Raw genomic sequence first — 20777 nt, 5'->3', positions numbered from 1 at the left:
AAGTAAGGCTCCTGTGTAGTCAACACCAGTGGTTTCGAAAGGACGAAGATGAACCACTCTTTCCTCAGGGAGTGGTGGAGGTCCTGGGTAAGGACATACTCTGGCATCGTATCTTTTACAGATTACACAAGATTTAATAATTGACTTAACTGTCTGACGACTTTGAGGAAGCCAGTACTTTTGTCTAAGGTCGGTGAGAGTATCTAACACTCCACCATGTAAAGTACCATATTGATGGTGATGTAAAACAAGAAGTTTAGTGATGACGTGGTGACGAGGTAGAAGAATTGGATTCTTTGTGTCCAAGTCAATTTTTGCATGAAGCAAACGTCCTCCACATCTTAGTATATCATGAGTGTTGGCATCATACCAGATACCTAGAGACTTAGTTAATTTATCTGGAAGATTTTCATATTCGCTTCCATATGTCTCTTGTTGTGCACGTTTGATCCAGTAGAGGATAGGATTGGGAAACTTATGTCGAATTCCTATCTTAGCAAGAAAATCAAACACATGTGCAGTTACTCTTAATAACTTGCTTAAGTTAGAATAATTGTGAGGATCAATGGCTAAGATTCGTTGAGGTTCTGGTTCTTTCATGGGAGTGGTGATATTGGTCACTATGACTTGTGGCTTTTGTTTGGGCCACTGACCACCAACAAGCCATGAAGGTCCATTGAACCACAGCGAAGACTTGATAAGTTGTTTTAGTGTTAACCCTCGAGATAAATAATCTGCAGGATTGTCCTTAGTAGGAACATGTCTAAATTTATATCCAGCAGATAACTCATGAATCTCCCTGACGCGATTACTGACGTAGGGAGTTTTGTTGTTGTTGTTTCTTACCCATTGTAAGACTGCCTCGTTGTCTGACCACACGACAATCTCACCAAAGTGGATATTATTGAGTGTCTTTGTCAGGCAATGAGCCAATCTTACTCCCACCAGCAATGCAGTCAACTCCATTTGAGGTAAAGATCTCTTCTTAATGGGAGCAACTCTTGCTTTAGATGTGAACAAAATTGATTGTGCACTATTAACTAAGTAGGCTACTGCGCCGTATGCTTTGCCAGAGGCATCGCAGAAAACGTGCAAATTGGTGGGTAAGTTTGGTCCTGAAGCATTACGAGGAAATTTCAAAACACCTAACTGATTAAAATCCGTTGAGAGTATCTGCCATTTAGCTTGTAACTCACTTGGTAACGGGTCATCCCATCCCATATGTTTCTGCCAGCACTCCTGCATTAGGAGTTTGCCCCTTATTAATATAGGACTAAGTAGGCCTAAAGGGTCAAATGGTTGACTGACAAACGAGAGCAGTGTTCTCATGGTAAGGGTTGAGTTATCAGTTTGTACTGACTTGACATTCATCTCGTCAGTACTGGTGTTCCATTCCACGCCTAGAACCTTTAATTGATTGGGTACCTGATAACCTGGAAATTCTTTCTCGATTACCTGGTTGAGTAATTCATTATTTGAGGTCCATGACTGTAGTGGCATATTGGCTCCTAATAGCTCACGGTTAGCCTCATGGTAGATTTCTACCAGATCAGTTTGATCATTAGTTGTCCCTTGGAAATTGTCGACATACAAGTTGTCGCTAATGTCTGCCTTATAGGGGCTGTTTGATTTCCTCAAATGTGTGTCTAATGTTGCTTGCAAAAGAAACGGTGAGGACGTAGCTCCAAATAATACTGAGGCAAAACGATATGTGATAACTTCACTGTTAGGATCCAGTGGATCCTTAATCCAGAGGAATTTTGTGTAGTTACGATCCTCCTCCTGTAAACCTACTCGGAGAAAAGCTTTGCTGATATCAGCTGTATAGGCGAAAATACCAGTGCGAAATCGTAACAGCACATCATGTAGCCTTTGTGTTAGGCTAGGTCCCGTTTGAAGACATTCATTTAAAGACACACTGCTTGGCTTTACTTTAGCACTACAGTTAAAGACAATATGAATAGGTGTTGTCAATGAGTCTTTCACCACAGCGTGATGAGGTAAATAATGACCTATTTTTCGGTCATCGTTATCAACAACCTCAATAAATTTACTGTTAAGTTGTTGTTGGATGAGTTGATGATACATGTTCAGTTTGTCTGGCTGCTTCTGTAGTCGTGTTAATTGAGACTGTAATTGTGAGGCTGCCATAAAATAATTTACTGGAAGTTGTGGATGATCCAACTTCCATGGGAGTCTTACCCAGTATTGTTTATTTTCATAGACAACTGTATCCAGGTATTGCTGGTAAGTCCACGTATCATCAGGACTTGGTTGTTCAGGGATGATGCCTAAAGTGTCTAAATCCCACAGACGATGTATTGGTGGGTCAGACTCAATATCCTCAGATATTTCTCTGAAACGTAGGGGTGACTGTTCCAAGCCTAGTCACGCCACTATTATGTTATTAGATTGTTGGTTTGTGGACGCTGAATTTTGTCTGAAAAGCACCGGTCCCGTAAGCAGTTTGCCTCCTGCAGATGACAACAGATTCATTCCGTGTTGTCTGGTGCATCCAGTTATAAATTTGTAATAATGATCTGCGCCTATAAGTATTCCAACATCAGTGAGGCAGTCAGAATTTATTTTATAATCTGCTAGCCTCATGCGGTTTCGTCTAAGATGTCTCCCAGTGCGAGCTAACCCTGTGACCTGCAGGTCTGTAGGAAGTTTATCTACTACTACTGCTTGTATTGGACTAGTGGAAGATCAGAGTCTCACTAATACCTTAACTACTTGGTAGTCACGAGGTCCACTATTCGACAAGAAACCAGAAATATTTAACCTCACACTTTTGGCAGGTTTTAAATTTAACTCATCTACCAATTGTTGTGTAATGAAGGTTTTCTGTGAACCTTGGTCAAAAAGACCTCTAGTGTTAATTCTAGATCTTCTGTTTATTAGTCTAAGTTGAGCTGTAGGCAGAGTGGTATTATTGCCTGACTCAGTAGCAAGTACATTTACTTCTTGATGCACCTTGCAATATTGCACTGCGGTAGAATTCGTGAAATTCTCCCCAGTGGTCACGGTTGGTGTAGAAGATTTTCTACATAAGGCGTAGTGATGTACACCTTGGTTGCATCTGTTGCAGGGACGTAGCTGCACTACACATTTTTTGTGGAGCAGACACCTTCTCTCTTTGTTTGACTTGTTCTCTTTAGTAGACAAGTCATTGGTTATCTCAGAAGGAGACAACGAATAAGTACCTACATTTCCACTTCTTTTCCCAGTGGATGGAGTAGTTCTAGATGTAAATTTACTAGACTTATTTAAAGTCATTTTTGGTTTGACTGAAGTGTCAACTTGAGTTGAGTTACGATGAGAGTTGGTAGAGGAGTTTGAAACTTTCTCCCCGTCTTGATTGGCTCTTTGTCTTTCGACTAAGGTATGTAGACCTTCTGTGATTTCTTTCAAAGTCAAAAAGGTCTTATTGTACATAGTACACAACTTATCTAAAGTTTCTCTTGGCAATTTTCGCTTAACAACTACTTTGGTCATCCATTCAGCTGACTGAACTAGGACTTTGAGGCTTAAGGCCTTGAGTAAAGACTCTAACTCTAGTCTGAAAGTTTGGAGAGAATCTGTGGAATTATTGGCAGAAGGTAAATCTAGCAATTTTTGAACTAAGACAGTTACAGTTCTTTTCGTGTTATGGAGTTGGTTTTGAGCAATTGAATAGCCAATGTGTAACCATCACTGGTCAGTGTTATATTAGAGATTACTTTCAAGGCTTCATTTCTTAACAAGCCTTGTAAATAAGTGAATTTGGTGGTTTGAGGAATGTTAGCTTTAGAGTCTACTGCATCTACGAATTTACTCCAGAAATCATCCCAACTTTCATTCTCATCACCAGAGAATGTGGGTATATTGATTTGAGGTAATTTGACCTCAGGATCTGTACGTGCAGCAGAAGCTACTGTCAGCTTGTTTTTAGCAATTTGCTTCTTAAAGGGTAGAAGCTTAACTCGGATATCTTCTTCATACTGAGCTAACTCATCGATAACCTCCTCAAGTTCACTACTTTCTACAGAAGTTGAGTGAAGTTCTGTCAAATACAAATTCATGTGTTGCTTAATATGAGCAAATTTACTTTCAGCAACTTGTAATAAATCTTCTAATTCAAAGTAATCAACAGTTGACTGTTGTGACAGATTTTGGCATTTATTAATCTGTCGGGTCAAATGACCTTTCAGACCGATAAGGGTCCTTTTCATTTTGGTAGTTGTGTCCATCTTGTTGGGTAAAGGCTGATTGGTCAGTAAATATTTATTACTGAGATAACTGGGATATTGACTCATTCAGTGGAGTTCAATATCAATGAGAATAGCCTAATATACTTGAATAGACTATAGTTTTACCTACCTAACAAGAAATAGCTAGTTATTTTGTGCACTGTCTGAACTTCACCATTAGTTCTCGTCCGGTTAGCTCATCTATATCACCATCAGAGGTAATGGGGATCATCCAGCAATACACAAATAATGAGTACAAGAGAAATATTATGGAGACACTCCAATCAGAGTTATCTCAAAGTTTAATCCCACCCTGTATAGGGTCAGCACAAATAGTATAATACATACACTACTGACTAGCTTAAGTCTAGTCGTGAGAATTCCTAACTAAGAACTATAAATTTATTTAGTCTGGGCTTGTACCAAATTCAGCACAATCTCAGTCTAAATTCTACCTAATAAGATTGGTAAAGATTATTGTGGTGCAGTAAGGTGAATATAATTGTGCTGTATTTTTGGGTTTTTTGTTTTTATAAGGGTGCACTTGTACACACAGGTGAAAACATATAAAGGTTATGAGCTGATGCTCCTAGTGACCTAAAAATTCTTACTTCAGTATGAAGTGTAGTTCTAAGTGTTGTGGGTAATTGACTGTGTCCCACTAAGGCTACCTTATACATGAGGTGAAAGTAGCAATGTGTTGGTGTGACTTAGACTAACTGATGTGTTACACTGTTGGTTGACACAATTAATTAAATAGTTAGTCTAGCTTACATCACACAAGGATTAGTTATTAATAATTAGTATTTGTAATCATAAATTTAAGCCTATCCGGTTCGAAGAGGACCATAATGTGGGACATTTGGGGCTTGACTGTAATTAATATAGTATTAATATAGTAAAATTAATTACGAAGGACCACCCGCTTTTGTAGTAAAGAGGGAAACTGAGAAAATAGGATCATTAGAAAATTCTAGATGAACCAGTAACTATGGATAAAATACTAGAGAATATGATAATTGAAATAATTAGTGGACTGTATAATTAAATGAATCAAAGCCTCAAACACCTACATTGGGGGGGTATTACTGGAACTCAGTACGTCCAGGAACTAGTGTGGTTCGTTCACTAATCCAATGTATAATAATCTAATCCTATGAATACTTATGAAATCATTATCATTATCATTAAGGGGAACATAGAGTATGAATATGTATAATAATAATTATAATAAACACATGTTAATCCAATGAACAGAGTTCTGCATGTAAAAGAGTACAGATAATAAATTCGAGGAATACAAAAGGAATCTTAGCTTAATGACGATTTCTTAGAAGTTAGTCACGACGCTTCCTCTGATACTCCTGGATTCGTCATGGAACACTGGGAGTTGATTAACATGGGAAATGACAGCTCGGAGAATTCTTCACACACGCTGCAAAAACAATTGTTTACAGTAGCAACAGATTAAACTACTGGATTTCTATGTTCAATAAATGTATATTAATAAAAGGAGAAAGATAATGACCTGTGATTTTTAGTTGTTATACGTCGTCACGACAAGCTACCCAGCTATAAACCCACCCCCGATCTGATGCATCAAACAAGGTTAAGGTACTTAGCTAATATGGGCACTGTGTAAGTTAAGGCTTGCCGAAGGTCGCGTCCTAGGCTCTAGACTTGTCTTATCCTAGATACTGACGCGCTCCACTGGCCGGTCACATGGAGTTACATAGAACCAAATTTAACAGATTCCGTAAATGACACTGACACCAAGTGAAGGTATTGTCTGCAAGGTTCTTCACACCTCACAGTGGCGACTTTCTTCTGGAGATTTGATAGTGTTTACCCTGGTGGCTGGGTAATGGCGTCTCCTCGTGAGCACTACGTGAACACGCCTACTCGTGAGCGTTTCAACACGTGGACTGGCGTCCCTTCCGCCCCGCTCCACGTCCCGCGTTTGTTAACCAAATTATTTATTATGGATATTATCATTTCTCGCGGTTGTGCTTGAAATGCTCGGGTTAGGACGGGTTTATTATTTGGAAAAGTCAAATATTATTATTTGCCAGTTCTATGATAGTAAACGAACAATGGAGAAGAATTAATGTCTCTCCAGGGCATTCACTCGTGACGTTAATTTTATTACCAGATAACAGCTATAACTATAAACGCTCTATTTGGCTTTAGTTGGAGATCAGTTTATCTGTAATTAATTATCACACAGAACACCGTTGTCTATGGAGAATCAACTTCAATTCTCCGGCACATTGGATATAAATGTGTTTATTACAATGGAATCTGACGCAATACTGGTGTCGGGTGATGTAAGAATTCTAGCCTTACTGTACAGATGTAATTATTAGTACATGGGAACTCTACGTTGGGTTAATTTTAATCACTACAATGATTAGTAGAATTAGTAGTAATTAATGAGAATACAACAGTGTTGTATTCAGTGTTGGAAATTTCCAACATAACTCCGGGGGGAGGATTCTAGGGTCGTAGTGTAATGTGGAGTACTGACACCTATCCCGAAGTTGGTATTAATATTAGTATATTAGTATGTTAATATGTTAGTATGTTAGTACACACATAACGAATGTCCCGTATTTGTTAAGGACTTGCAAGAAACTTAGGTCTTGCTAATTTCATGTCAAATGAAACATGTTATTTATAGACTACACAATAATTAAAGATTTGAATCACACAATTTAAACAACAGAATCTACTGTGATGGGAATGTCCTGGGTCATAGTGACTTGTAATGGTTTGTTACTTGACATCACCCCGCAGTATCATCATAGTTATCTAAATTGGGTGTAAAAGGAATTACTCTTGTTCAGAGTTGTAATAGGCTTGCAGATTCCGCCTACATTGTTGAGCAGCAGCTCTAGTGGGGCGGTTGCTCTGAGGATCAGAATTACTATCCTCGGAAATTACTGGGGAAACTGGACCTGGCTGATGTTCTCGCTCAGCCAATTCAAGGGGAACCAGCTTCTCTAAAGTTTTTAGAGTAGTGTTGCCTCGGCATAAAACTTTAACTACTCTCAGGACACCTTGATGATCTGGATGAATGGCAACAATTTTGCCTATGGGCCACTCTGACCTTGGTCCATCACTGTCGACTAGTACTAGGTCCCCTGGTTTTAATTGTACTTTATTGTAAGGACTCGAAGCTCCGTAGTGGTACTCTCGTAGAGCTGTGAGGTACTCTCTAGTCCACACCTCATTCCACCTGTTAATAACTCTGGAGAGATGCTGGTAGCTTTCCACCAAGTCACCTCTGGTCACATGTGACGGGTCTACGGGGTCCTCTTCGGCTAAAGGGATGCCTCCCTAAAGGGATGTCTACTGAGCCTCTTCGGCTCAGTAGACCTCCATGGATCAAGTGTGAGGGACTCAGAGGTTCTCTCTGGGTGAAATCATCAGACAGGTAGGTTATTGGGCGGTTATTGACTCGCGCCTCGATTTCCACAACAATAGTTTGGAGTTCGGAGTAACTGACCTTTTGTCTGTGTAAAGTTTTCCTTAGACACTTCTTGACTGTGCCTACCATTCGCTCATAGAACCCACCTTGCCAAGGGGCTCTCGGTGCTATGAATTTCCAGTGACATTGTCGTCTCCGTAGAACCGACTGTACTTCTGGGTGGTTCCAGACTTCTCGTAAACAAGCTTCTCCTGCCACAAAATTGGAACCATTGTCCGATATCATTAATTTGGGACAAGATCTGCGAGCTGCAAATCTGCGGAAGGCCTGGATGAAGGCTTCAGCACTCATGTCTGAAGTGACTTCTAAATGTACACCTCTGGTTGTAGCACACGTAAAGAGACAAATGTATGCTTTCACTGGTATATTATCTGGGTTGCCAGTGAGAAGTAAGGCTCCTGTGTAGTCAACACCAGTGGTTTCGAAAGGACGAAGATGAACCACTCTTTCCTCAGGGAGTGGTGGAGGTCCTGGGTAAGGACATACTCTGGCATCGTATCTTTTACAGATTACACAAGATTTAATAATTGACTTAACTGTCTGACGACTTTGAGGAAGCCAGTACTTTTGTCTAAGGTCGGTGAGAGTATCTAACACTCCACCATGTAAAGTACCATATTGATGGTGATGTAAAACAAGAAGTTTAGTGATGACGTGGTGACGAGGTAGAAGAATTGGATTCTTTGTGTCCAAGTCAATTTTTGCATGAAGCAAACGTCCTCTACATCTTAGTATATCATGAGTGTTGGCATCATACCAGATACCTAGAGACTTAGTTAATTTATCTGGAAGATTTTCATATTCGCTTCCATATGTCTCTTGTTGTGCACGTTTGATCCAGTAGAGGATAGGATTGGGAAACTTATGTCGAATTCCTATCTTAGCAAGAAAATCAAACACATGTGCAGTTACTCTTAATAACTTGCTTAAGTTAGAATAATTGTGAGGATCAATGGCTAAGATTCGTTGAGGTTCTGGTTCTTTCATGGGAGTGGTGATATTGGTCACTATGACTTGTGGCTTTTGTTTGGGCCACTGACCACCAACAAGCCATGAAGGTCCATTGAACCACAGCGAAGACTTGATAAGTTGTTTTAGTGTTAACCCTCGAGATAAATAATCTGCAGGATTGTCCTTAGTAGGAACATGTCTAAATTTATATCCAGCAGATAACTCATGAATCTCCCTGACGCGATTACTGACGTAGGGAGTTTTGTTGTTGTTGTTTCTTACCCATTGTAAGACTGCCTCGTTGTCTGACCACACGACAATCTCACCAAAGTGGATATTATTGAGTGTCTTTGTCAGGCAATGAGCCAATCTTACTCCCACCAGCAATGCAGTCAACTCCATTTGTGGTAAAGATCTCTTCTTAATGGGAGCAACTCTTGCTTTAGATGTGAACAAAATTGATTGTGCACTATTAACTAAGTAGGCTACTGCGCCGTATGCTTTGCCAGAGGCATCGCAGAAAACGTGCAAATTGGTGGGTAAGTTTGGTCCTGAAGCATTACGAGGAAATTTCAAAACACCTAACTGATTAAAATCCGTTGAGAGTATCTGCCATTTAGCTTGTAACTCACTTGGTAACGGGTCATCCCATCCCATATGTTTCTGCCAGCACTCCTGCATTAGGAGTTTGCCCCTTATTAATATAGGACTAAGTAGGCCTAAAGGGTCAAATGGTTGACTGACAAACGAGAGCAGTGTTCTCATGGTAAGGGTTGAGTTATCAGTTTGTACTGACTTGACATTCATCTCGTCAGTACTGGTGTTCCATTCCACGCCTAGAACCTTTAATTGATTGGGTACCTGATAACCTGGAAATTCTTTCTCGATTACCTGGTTGAGTAATTCATTATTTGAGGTCCATGACTGTAGTGGCATATTGGCTCCTAATAGCTCACGGTTAGCCTCATGGTAGATTTCTACCAGATCAGTTTGATCATTAGTTGTCCCTTGGAAATTGTCGACATACAAGTTGTCGCTAATGTCTGCCTTATAGGGGCTGTTTGATTTCCTCAAATGTGTGTCTAATGTTGCTTGCAAAAGAAACGGTGAGGACGTAGCTCCAAATAATACTGAGGCAAAACGATATGTGATAACTTCACTGTTAGGATCCAGTGGATCCTTAATCCAGAGGAATTTTGTGTAGTTACGATCCTCCTCCTGTAAACCTACTCGGAGAAAAGCTTTGCTGATATCAGCTGTATAGGCGAAAATACCAGTGCGAAATCGTAACAGCACATCATGTAGCCTTTGTGTTAGGCTAGGTCCCGTTTGAAGACATTCATTTAAAGACACACTGCTTGGCTTTACTTTAGCACTACAGTTAAAGACAATATGAATAGGTGTTGTCAATGAGTCTTTCACCACAGCGTGATGAGGTAAATAATGACCTATTTTTCGGTCATCGTTATCAACAACCTCAATAAATTTACTGTTAAGTTGTTGTTGGATGAGTTGATGATACATGTTCAGTTTGTCTGGCTGCTTCTGTAGTCGTGTTAATTGAGACTGTAATTGTGAGGCTGCCATAAAATAATTTACTGGAAGTTGTGGATGATCCAACTTCCATGGGAGTCTTACCCAGTATTGTTTATTTTCATAGACAACTGTATCCAGGTATTGCTGGTAAGTCCACGTATCATCAGGACTTGGTTGTTCAGGGATGATGCCTAAAGTGTCTAAATCCCACAGACGATGTATTGGTGGGTCAGACTCAATATCCTCAGATATTTCTCTGAAACGTAGGGGTGACTGTTCCAAGCCTAGTCACGCCACTATTATGTTATTAGATTGTTGGTTTGTGGACGCTGAATTTTGTCTGAAAAGCACCGGTCCCGTAAGCAGTTTGCCTCCTGCAGATGACAACAGATTCATTCCGTGTTGTCTGGTGCATCCAGTTATAAATTTGTAATAATGATCTGCGCCTATAAGTATTCCAACATCAGTGAGGCAGTCAGAATTTATTTTATAATCTGCTAGCCTCATGCGGTTTCGTCTAAGATGTCTCCCAGTGCGAGCTAACCCTGTGACCTGCAGGTCTGTAGGAAGTTTATCTACTACTACTGCTTGTATTGGACTAGTGGAAGATCAGAGTCTCACTAATACCTTAACTACTTGGTAGTCACGAGGTCCACTATTCGACAAGAAACCAGAAATATTTAACCTCACACTTTTGGCAGGTTTTAAATTTAACTCATCTACCAATTGTTGTGTAATGAAGGTTTTCTGTGAACCTTGGTCAAAAAGACCTCTAGTGTTAATTCTAGATCTTCTGTTTATTAGTCTAAGTTGAGCTGTAGGCAGAGTGGTATTATTGCCTGACTCAGTAGCAAGTACATTTACTTCTTGATGCACCTTGCAATATTGCACTGCGGTAGAATTCGTGAAATTCTCCCCAGTGGTCACGGTTGGTGTAGAAGATTTTCTACATAAGGCGTAGTGATGTACACCTTGGTTGCATCTGTTGCAGGGACGTAGCTGCACTACACATTTTTTGTGGAGCAGACACCTTCTCTCTTTGTTTGACTTGTTCTCTTTAGTAGACAAGTCATTGGTTATCTCAGAAGGAGACAACGAATAAGTACCTACATTTCCACTTCTTTTCCCAGTGGATGGAGTAGTTCTAGATGTAAATTTACTAGACTTATTTAAAGTCATTTTTGGTTTGACTGAAGTGTCAACTTGAGTTGAGTTACGATGAGAGTTGGTAGAGGAGTTTGAAACTTTCTCCCCGTCTTGATTGGCTCTTTGTCTTTCGACTAAGGTATGTAGACCTTCTGTGATTTCTTTCAAAGTCAAAAAGGTCTTATTGTACATAGTACACAACTTATCTAAAGTTTCTCTTGGCAATTTTCGCTTAACAACTACTTTGGTCATCCATTCAGCTGACTGAACTAGGACTTTGAGGCTTAAGGCCTTGAGTAAAGACTCTAACTCTAGTCTGAAAGTTTGGAGAGAATCTGTGGAATTATTGGCAGAAGGTAAATCTAGCAATTTTTGAACTAAGACAGTTACAGTTCTTTTCGTGTTATGGAGTTGGTTTTGAGCAATTGAATAGCCAATGTGTAACCATCACTGGTCAGTGTTATATTAGAGATTACTTTCAAGGCTTCATTTCTTAACAAGCCTTGTAAATAAGTGAATTTGGTGGTTTGAGGAATGTTAGCTTTAGAGTCTACTGCATCTACGAATTTACTCCAGAAATCATCCCAACTTTCATTCTCATCACCAGAGAATGTGGGTATATTGATTTGAGGTAATTTGACCTCAGGATCTGTACGTGCAGCAGAAGCTACTGTCAGCTTGTTTTTAGCAATTTGCTTCTTAAAGGGTAGAAGCTTAACTCGGATATCTTCTTCATACTGAGCTAACTCATCGATAACCTCCTCAAGTTCACTACTTTCTACAGAAGTTGAGTGAAGTTCTGTCAAATACAAATTCATGTGTTGCTTAATATGAGCAAATTTACTTTCAGCAACTTGTAATAAATCTTCTAATTCAAAGTAATCAACAGTTGACTGTTGTGACAGATTTTGGCATTTATTAATCTGTCGGGTCAAATGACCTTTCAGACCGATAAGGGTCCTTTTCATTTTGGTAGCCGTGTCCATCTTGTTGGGTAAAGGCTGATTGGTCAGTAAATATTTATTACTGAGATAACTGGGATATTGACTCATTCAGTGGAGTTCAATATCAATGAGAATAGCCTAATATACTTGAATAGACTATAGTTTTACCTACCTAACAAGAAATAGCTAGTTATTTTGTGCACTGTCTGAACTTCACCATTAGTTCTCGTCCGGTTAGCTCATCTATATCACCATCAGAGGTAATGGGGATCATCCAGCAATACACAAATAATGAGTACAAGAGAAATATTATGGAGACACTCCAATCAGAGTTATCTCAAAGTTTAATCCCACCCTGTATAGGGTCAGCACAAATAGTATAATACATACACTACTGACTAGCTTAAGTCTAGTCGTGAGAATTCCTAACTAAGAACTATAAATTTATTTAGTCTGGGCTTGTACCAAATTCAGCACAATCTCAGTCTAAATTCTACCTAATAAGATTGGTAAAGATTATTGTGGTGCAGTAAGGTGAATATAATTGTGCTGTATTTTGGGGTTTTTTGTTTTTATAAGGGTGCACTTGTACACACAGGTGAAAACATATAAAGGTTATGAGCTGATGCTCCTAGTGACCTAAAAATTCTTACTTCAGTATGAAGTGTAGTTCTAAGTGTTGTGGGTAATTGACTGTGTCCCACTAAGGCTACCTTATACATGAGGTGAAAGTAGCAATGTGTTGGTGTGACTTAGACTAACTGATGTGTTACACTGTTGGTTGACACAATTAATTAAATAGTTAGTCTAGCTTACATCACACAAGGATTAGTTATTAATAATTAGTATTTGTAATCATAAATTTAAGCCTATCCGGTTCGAAGAGGACCATAATGTGGGACATTTGGGGCTTGACTGTAATTAATATAGTATTAATATAGTAAAATTAATTACGAAGGACCACCCGCTTTTGTAGTAAAGAGGGAAACTGAGAAAATAGGATCATTAGAAAATTCTAGATGAACCAGTAACTATGGATAAAATACTAGAGAATATGATAATTGAAATAATTAGTGGACTGTATAATTAAATGAATCAAAGCCTCAAACACCTACATTGGGGGGGTATTACTGGAACTCAGTACGTCCAGGAACTAGTGTGGTTCGTTCACTAATCCAATGTATAATAATCTAATCCTATGAATACTTATGAAATCATTATCATTATCATTAAGGGGAACATAGAGTATGAATATGTATAATAATAATTATAATAAACACATGTTAATCCAATGAACAGAGTTCTGCATGTAAAAGAGTACAGATAAAAAATTCGAGGAATACAAAAGGAATCTTAGCTTAATGACGAGTTCTTAGAAGTTAGTCACGACGCTTCCTCTGATACTCCTGGATTCGTCATGGAACACTGGGAGTTGATTAACATGGGAAATGACAGCTCGGAGAATTCTTCACACACGCTGCAAAAACAATTGTTTACAGTAGCAACAGATTAAACTACTGGATTTCTATGTTCAATAAATGTATATTAATAAAAGGAGAAAGATAATGACCTGTGATTTTTAGTTGTTATACGTCGTCACGACAAGCTACCCAGCTATAAACCCACCCCCGATCTGATGCATCAAACAAGGTTAAGGTACTTAGCTAATATGGGCACTGTGTAAGTTAAGGCTTGCCGAAGGTCGCGTCCTAGGCTCTAGACTTGTCTTATCCTAGATACTGACGCGCTCCACTGGCCGGTCACATGGAGTTACATAGAACCAAATTTAACAGATTCCGTAAATGACACTGACACCAAGTGAAGGTATTGTCTGCAAGGTTCTTCACACCTCACAGTGGCGACTTTCTTCTGGAGATTTGATAGTGTTTACCCTGGTGGCTGGGTAATGGCGTCTCCTCGTGAGCACTACGTGAACACGCCTACTCGTGAGCGTTTCAACACGTGGACTGGCGTCCCTTCCGCCCCGCTCCACGTCCCGCGTTTGTTAACCAAATTATTTATTATGGATATTATCATTTCTCGCGGTTGTGCTTGAAATGCTCGGGTTAGGACGGGTTTATTATTTGGAAAAGTCAAATATTATTATTTGCCAGTTCTATGATAGTAAACGAACAATGGAGAAGAATTAATGTCTCTCCAGGGCATTCACTCGTGACGTTAATTTTATTACCAGATAACAGCTATAACTATAAACGCTCTATTTGGCTTTAGTTGGAGATCAGTTTATCTGTAATTAATTATCACACAGAACACCATTGTCTATGGAGAATCAACTTCAATTCTCCGGCACATTGGATATAAATGTGTTTATTACAATGGAATCTGACGCAATACTGGTGTCGGGTGATGTAAGAATTCTAGCCTTACTGTACAGATGTAATTATTAGTACATGGGAACTCTACGTTGGGTTAATTTTAATCACTACAATGATTAGTAGAATTAGTAGTAATTAATGAGAATACAACAGTGTTGTATTCAGTGTTGGAAATTTCCAACATAACTCCGGGGGGAGGATTCTAGGGTCGTAGTGTAATGTGGAGTACTGACACCTATCCCGAAGTTGGTATTAATATTAGTATATTAGTATGTTAATATGTTAGTATGTTAGTACACACATAACGAATGTCCCGTATTTGTTAAGGACTTGCAAGAAACTTAGGTCTTGCTAATTTCATGTCAAATGAAACATGTTATTTATAGACTACACAATAATTAAAGATTTGAATCACACAATTTAAACAACAGAATCTACTGTGATGGGAATGTCCTGGGTCATAGTGACTTGTAATGGTTTGTTACTTGACATCACCCCGCAGTATCATCATAGTTATCTAAATTGGGTGTAAAAGGAATTACTCTTGTTCAGAGTTGTAATAGGCTTGCAGATTCCGCCTACATTGTTGAGCAGCAGCTCTAGTGGGGCGGTTGCTCTGAGGATCAGAATTACTATCCTCGGAAATTACTGGGGAAACTGGACCTGGCTGATGTTCTCGCTCAGCCAATTCAAGGGGAACCAGCTTCTCTAAAGTTTTTAGAGTAGTGTTGCCTCGGCATAAAACTTTAACTACTCTCAGGACACCTTGATGATCTGGATGAATGGCAACAATTTTGCCTATGGGCCACTCTGACCTTGGTCCATCACTGTCGACTAGTACTAGGTCCCCTGGTTTTAATTGTACTTTATTGTAAGGACTCGAAGCTCCGTAGTGGTACTCTCGTAGAGCTGTGAGGTACTCTCTAGTCCACACCTCATTCCACCTGTTAATAACTCTGGAGAGATGCTGGTAGCTTTCCACCAAGTCACCTCTGGTCACATGTGACGGGTCTACGGGGTCCTCTTCGGCTAAAGGGATGCCTCCCTAAAGGGATGTCTACTGAGCCTCTTCGGCTCAGTAGACCTCCATGGATCAAGTGTGAGGGACTCAGAGGTTCTCTCTGGGTGAAATCATCAGACAGGTAGGTTATTGGGCGGTTATTGACTCGCGCCTCGATTTCCACAACAATAGTTTGGAGTTCGGAGTAACTGACCTTTTGTCTGTGTAAAGTTTTCCTTAGACACTTCTTGACTGTGCCTACCATTCGCTCATAGAACCCACCTTGCCAAGGGGCTCTCGGTGCTATGAATTTCCAGTGACATTGTCGTCTCCGTAGAACCGACTGTACTTCTGGGTGGTTCCAGACTTCTCGTAAACAAGCTTCTCCTGCCACAAAATTGGAACCATTGTCCGATATCATTAATTTGGGACAAGATCTGCGAGCTGCAAATCTGCGGAAGGCCTGGATGAAGGCTTCAGCACTCATGTCTGAAGTGACTTCTAAATGTACACCTCTGGTTGTAGCACACGTAAAGAGACAAATGTATGCTTTCACTGGTATATTATCTGGGTTGCCAGTGAGAAGTAAGGCTCCTGTGTAGTCAACACCAGTGGTTTCGAAAGGACGAAGATGAACCACTCTTTCCTCAGGGAGTGGTGGAGGTCCTGGGTAAGGACATACTCTGGCATCGTATCTTTTACAGATTACACAAGATTTAATAATTGACTTAACTGTCTGACGACTTTGAGGAAGCCAGTACTTTTGTCTAAGGTCGGTGAGAGTATCTAACACTCCACCATGTAAAGTACCATATTGATGGTGATGTAAAACAAGAAGTTTAGTGATGACGTGGTGACGAGGTAGAAGAATTGGATTCTTTGTGTCCAAGTCAATTTTTGCATGAAGCAAACGTCCTCCACATCTTAGTATATCATGAGTGTTGGCATCATACCAGATACCTAGAGACTTAGTTAATTTATCTGGAAGATTTTCATATTCGCTTCCATATGTCTCTTGTTGTGCACGTTTGATCCAGTAGAGGATAGGATTGGGAAACTTATGTCGAATTCCTATCTTAGCAAGAAAATCAAACACATGTGCAGTTACTCTTAATAACTTGCTTAAGTTAGAATAATTGTGAGGATCAATGGCTAAGATTCGTTGAGGTTCTGGTTCTTTCATGGGAGTGGTGATATTGGTCACTATGACTTGTGGCTTTTGTTTGGGCCACTGACCACCAACAAGCCATGAAGGTCCATTGAACCACAGCGAAGACTTGATAAGTTGTTTTAGTGTTAACCCTCGAGATAAATAATCTGCAGGATTGTCCTTAGTAGGAACATGTCTAAATTTATATCCAGCAGATAACTCATGAATCTCCCTGACGCGATTACTGACGTAGGGAGTTTTGTTGTTGTTGTTTCTTACCCATTGTAAGACTGCCTCGTTGTCTGACCACACGACAATCTCACCAAAGTGGATATTATTGAGTGTCTTTGTCAGGCAATGAGCCAATCTTACTCCCACCAGCAATGCAGTCAACTCCATTTGAGGTAAAGATCTCTTCTTAATGGGAGCAACTCTTGCTTTAGATGTGAACAAAATTGATTGTGCACTATTAACTAAGTAGGCTACTGCGCCGTATGCTTTGCCAGAGGCATCGCAGAAAACGTGCAAATTGGTGGGTAAGTTTGGTCCTGAAGCATTACGAGGAAATTTCAAAACACCTAACTGATTAAAATCCGTTGAGAGTATCTGCCATTTAGCTTGTAACTCACTTGGTAACGGGTCATCCCATCCCATATGTTTCTGCCAGCACTCCTGCATTAGGAGTTTGCCCCTTATTAATATAGGACTAAGTAGGCCTAAAGGGTCAAATGGTTGACTGACAAACGAGAGCAGTGTTCTCATGGTAAGGGTTGAGTTATCAGTTTGTACTGACTTGACATTCATCTCGTCAGTACTGGTGTTCCATTCCATGCCTAGAACCTTTAATTGATTGGGTACCTGATAACCTGGAAATTCTTTCTCGATTACCTGGTTGAGTAATTCATTATTTGAGGTCCATGACTGTAGTGGCATATTGGCTCCTAATAGCTCACGGTTAGCCTCATGGTAGATTTCTACCAGATCAGTTTGATCATTAGTTGTCCCTTGGAAATTGTCGACATACAAGTTGTCGCTAATGTCTGCCTTATAGGGGCTGTTTGATTTCCTCAAATGTGTGTCTAATGTTGCTTGCAAAAGAAACGGTGAGGACGTAGCTCCAAATAATACTGAGGCAAAATGATATGTGATAACTTCACTGTTAGGATCCAGTGGATCCTTAATCCAGAGGAATTTTGTGTAGTTACGATCCTCCTCCTGTAAACCTACTCAGAGAAAAGCTTTGCTGATATCAGCTGTATAGGCGAAAATACCAGTGCGAAATCGTAACAGCACATCATGTAGCCTTTGTGTTAGGCTAGGTCCCGTTTGAAGACATTCATTTAAAGACACACTGCTTGGCTTTACTTTAGCACTACAGTTAAAGACAATATGAATAGGTGTTGTCAATGAGTCTTTCACCACAGCGTGATGAGGTAAATAATGACCTATTTTTCGGTCATCGTTATCAACAACCTCAATAAATTTACTGTTAAGTTGTTGTTGGATGAGTTGATGATACATGTTCAGTTTGTCTGGCTGCTTCTGTAGTCGTGTTAATTGAGACTGTAATTGTGAGGCTGCCATAAAATAATTTACTGGAAGTTGTGGATGATCCAACTTCCATGGGAGTCTTACCCAGTATTGTTTATTTTCATAGACAACTGTATCCAGGTATTGCTGGTAAGTCCACGTATCATCAGGACTTGGTTGTTCAGGGATGATGCCTAAAGTGTCTAAATCCCACAAACGATGTATTGGTGGGTCAGACTCAATATCCTCAGATATTTCTCTGAAACGTAGGGGTGACTGTTCCAAGCCTAGTCACGCCACTATTATGTTATTAGATTGTTGGTTTGTGGATGCTGAATTTTGTCTGAAAAACACCGGTCCCGTAAGCAGTTTGCCTCCTGCAGATGACAACAGATTCATTCCGTGTTGTCTGGTGCATCCAGTTATAAATTTGTAATAATGATCTGCGCCTATAAGTATTCCAACATCAGTGAGGCAGTCAGAATTTATTTTATAATCTGCTAGCCTCATGCGGTTTCGTCTAAGATGTCTCCCAGTGCGAGCTAACCCTGTGACCTGCAGGTCTGTAGGAAGTTTATCTACTACTACTGCTTGTATTGGACTAGTGGAAGATCAGAGTCTCACTAATACCTTAACTACTTGGTAGTCACGAGGTCCACTATTCGACAAGAAACCAGAAATATTTAACCTCACACTTTTGGCAGGTTTTAAATTTAACTCATCTACCAATTGTTGTGTAATGAAGGTTTTCTGTGAACCTTGGTCAAAAAGACCTCTAGTGTTAATTCTAGATCTTCTGTTTATTAGTCTAAGTTGAGCTGTAGGCAGAGTGGTATTATTGCCTGACTCAGTAGCAAGTACATTTACTTCTTGATGCACCTTGCAATATTGCACTGCGGTAGAATTCGTGAAATTCTCCCCAGTGGTCACGGTTGGTGTAGAAGATTTTCTACATAAGGCGTAGTGATGTACACCTTGGTTGCATCTGTTGCAGGGACGTAGCTGCACTACACATTTTTTGTGGAGCAGACACCTTCTCTCTTTGTTTGACTTGTTCTCTTTAGTAGACAAGTCATTGGTTATCTCAGAAGGAGACAACGAATAAGTACCTACATTTCCACTTTTTTTCCCAGTGGATGGAGTAGTTCTAGATGTAAATTTACTAGACTTATTTAAAGTCATTTTTGGTTTGACTGAAGTGTCAACTTGAGTTGAGTTACGATGAGAGTTGGTAGAGGAGTTCGAAACTTTCTCCCCGTCTTGATTGGCTCTTTGTCTTTCGACTAAGGTATGTAGACCTTCTGTGATTTCTTTCAAAGTCAAAAAGGTCTTATTGTACATAGTACACAACTTATCTAAAGTTTCTCTTGGCAATTTTCGCTTAACAACTACTTTGGTCATCCATTCAGCTGTCTGAACTAGGACTTTGAGGCTTAAGGCCTTGAGTAAAGACTCTAACTCTAGTCTGAAAGTTTGGAGAGAATCTGTGGAATTATTGGCAGAAGGTAAATCTAGCAATTTTTGAACTAAGACAGTTACAGTTCTTTTCGTGTTATGGAGTTGGTTTTGAGCAATTGAATAGCCAATGTGTAACCATCACTGGTCAGTGTTATATTAGAGATTACTTTCAAGGCTTCATTTCTTAACAAGCCTTGTAAATAAGTGAATTTGGTGGTTTGAGGAATGTTAGCTTTAGAGTCTACTGCATCTACGAATTTACTCCAGAAATCATCCCAACTTTCATTCTCATCACCAGAGAATGTGGGTATATTGATTTGAGGTAATTTGACCTCAGGATCTGTACGTGCAGCAGAAGCTACTGTCAGCTTGTTTTTAGCAATTTGCTTCTTAAAGGGTAGAAGCTTAACTCGGATATCTTCTTCATACTGAGCTAACTCATCGATAACCTCCTCAAGTTCACTACTTTCTACAGAAGTTGAGTGAAGTTCTGTCAAATACAAATTCATGTGTTGCTTAATATGAGCAAATTTACTTTCAGCAACTTGTAATAAATCTTCTAATTCAAAGTAATCAACAGTTGACTGTTGTGACAGATTTTGGCATTTATTAATCTGTCGGGTCAAATGACCTTTCAGACCGATAAGGGTCCTTTTCATTTTGGTAGCCGTGTCCATCTTGTTGGGTAAAGGCTGATTGGTCAGTAAATATTTATTACTGAGATAACTGGGATATTGACTCATTCAGTGGAGTTCAATATCAATGAGAATAGCCTAATATACTTGAATAGACTATAGTTTTACCTACCTAACAAGAAATAGCTAGTTATTTTGTGCACTGTCTGAACTTCACCATTAGTTCTCGTCCGGTTAGCTCATCTATATCACCATCAGAGGTAATGGGGATCATCCAGCAATACACAAATAATGAGTACAAGAGAAATATTATGGAGACACTCCAATCAGAGTTATCTCAAAGTTTAATCCCACCCTGTATAGGGTCAG

The 20777-nt window shown here is 39.7% G+C and overlaps 1 protein-coding gene across 1 annotated transcript in view; it reads right to left on the bottom strand.

Moving 5' to 3' along the window:
- The window catches only part of LOC138367205 (uncharacterized), a 41179-nt gene extending 20729 nt beyond the window's left edge, over positions 1-20450 (bottom strand). The window contains exons 1-8 of the mRNA XM_069328611.1: positions 20036-20450; positions 19429-19799; positions 12200-12356; positions 11927-12154; positions 11320-11690; positions 4091-4247; positions 3818-4045; positions 3211-3581 (exon numbers count right to left, since the gene is read on the bottom strand). Of these exons, the coding sequence (XP_069184712.1) occupies positions 3211-3581; positions 3818-4045; positions 4091-4247; positions 11320-11690; positions 11927-12154; positions 12200-12356; positions 19429-19799; positions 20036-20450 (2298 nt within the window). The remainder of the gene's footprint in view (positions 1-3210; positions 3582-3817; positions 4046-4090; positions 4248-11319; positions 11691-11926; positions 12155-12199; positions 12357-19428; positions 19800-20035) is intronic.
- Positions 20451-20777: the final 327 nt, after the last annotated feature.

Source organism: Procambarus clarkii, chromosome 21 (genome assembly GCF_040958095.1).
Source record: "Procambarus clarkii isolate CNS0578487 chromosome 21, FALCON_Pclarkii_2.0, whole genome shotgun sequence".
In the NCBI taxonomy this organism is placed as follows: Eukaryota; Metazoa; Arthropoda; class Malacostraca; order Decapoda; family Cambaridae; genus Procambarus; species Procambarus clarkii.
The sequence above is the reverse complement of the archived record's forward strand: the minus strand, read 5'-3'. Positions and strand labels throughout refer to the sequence as shown.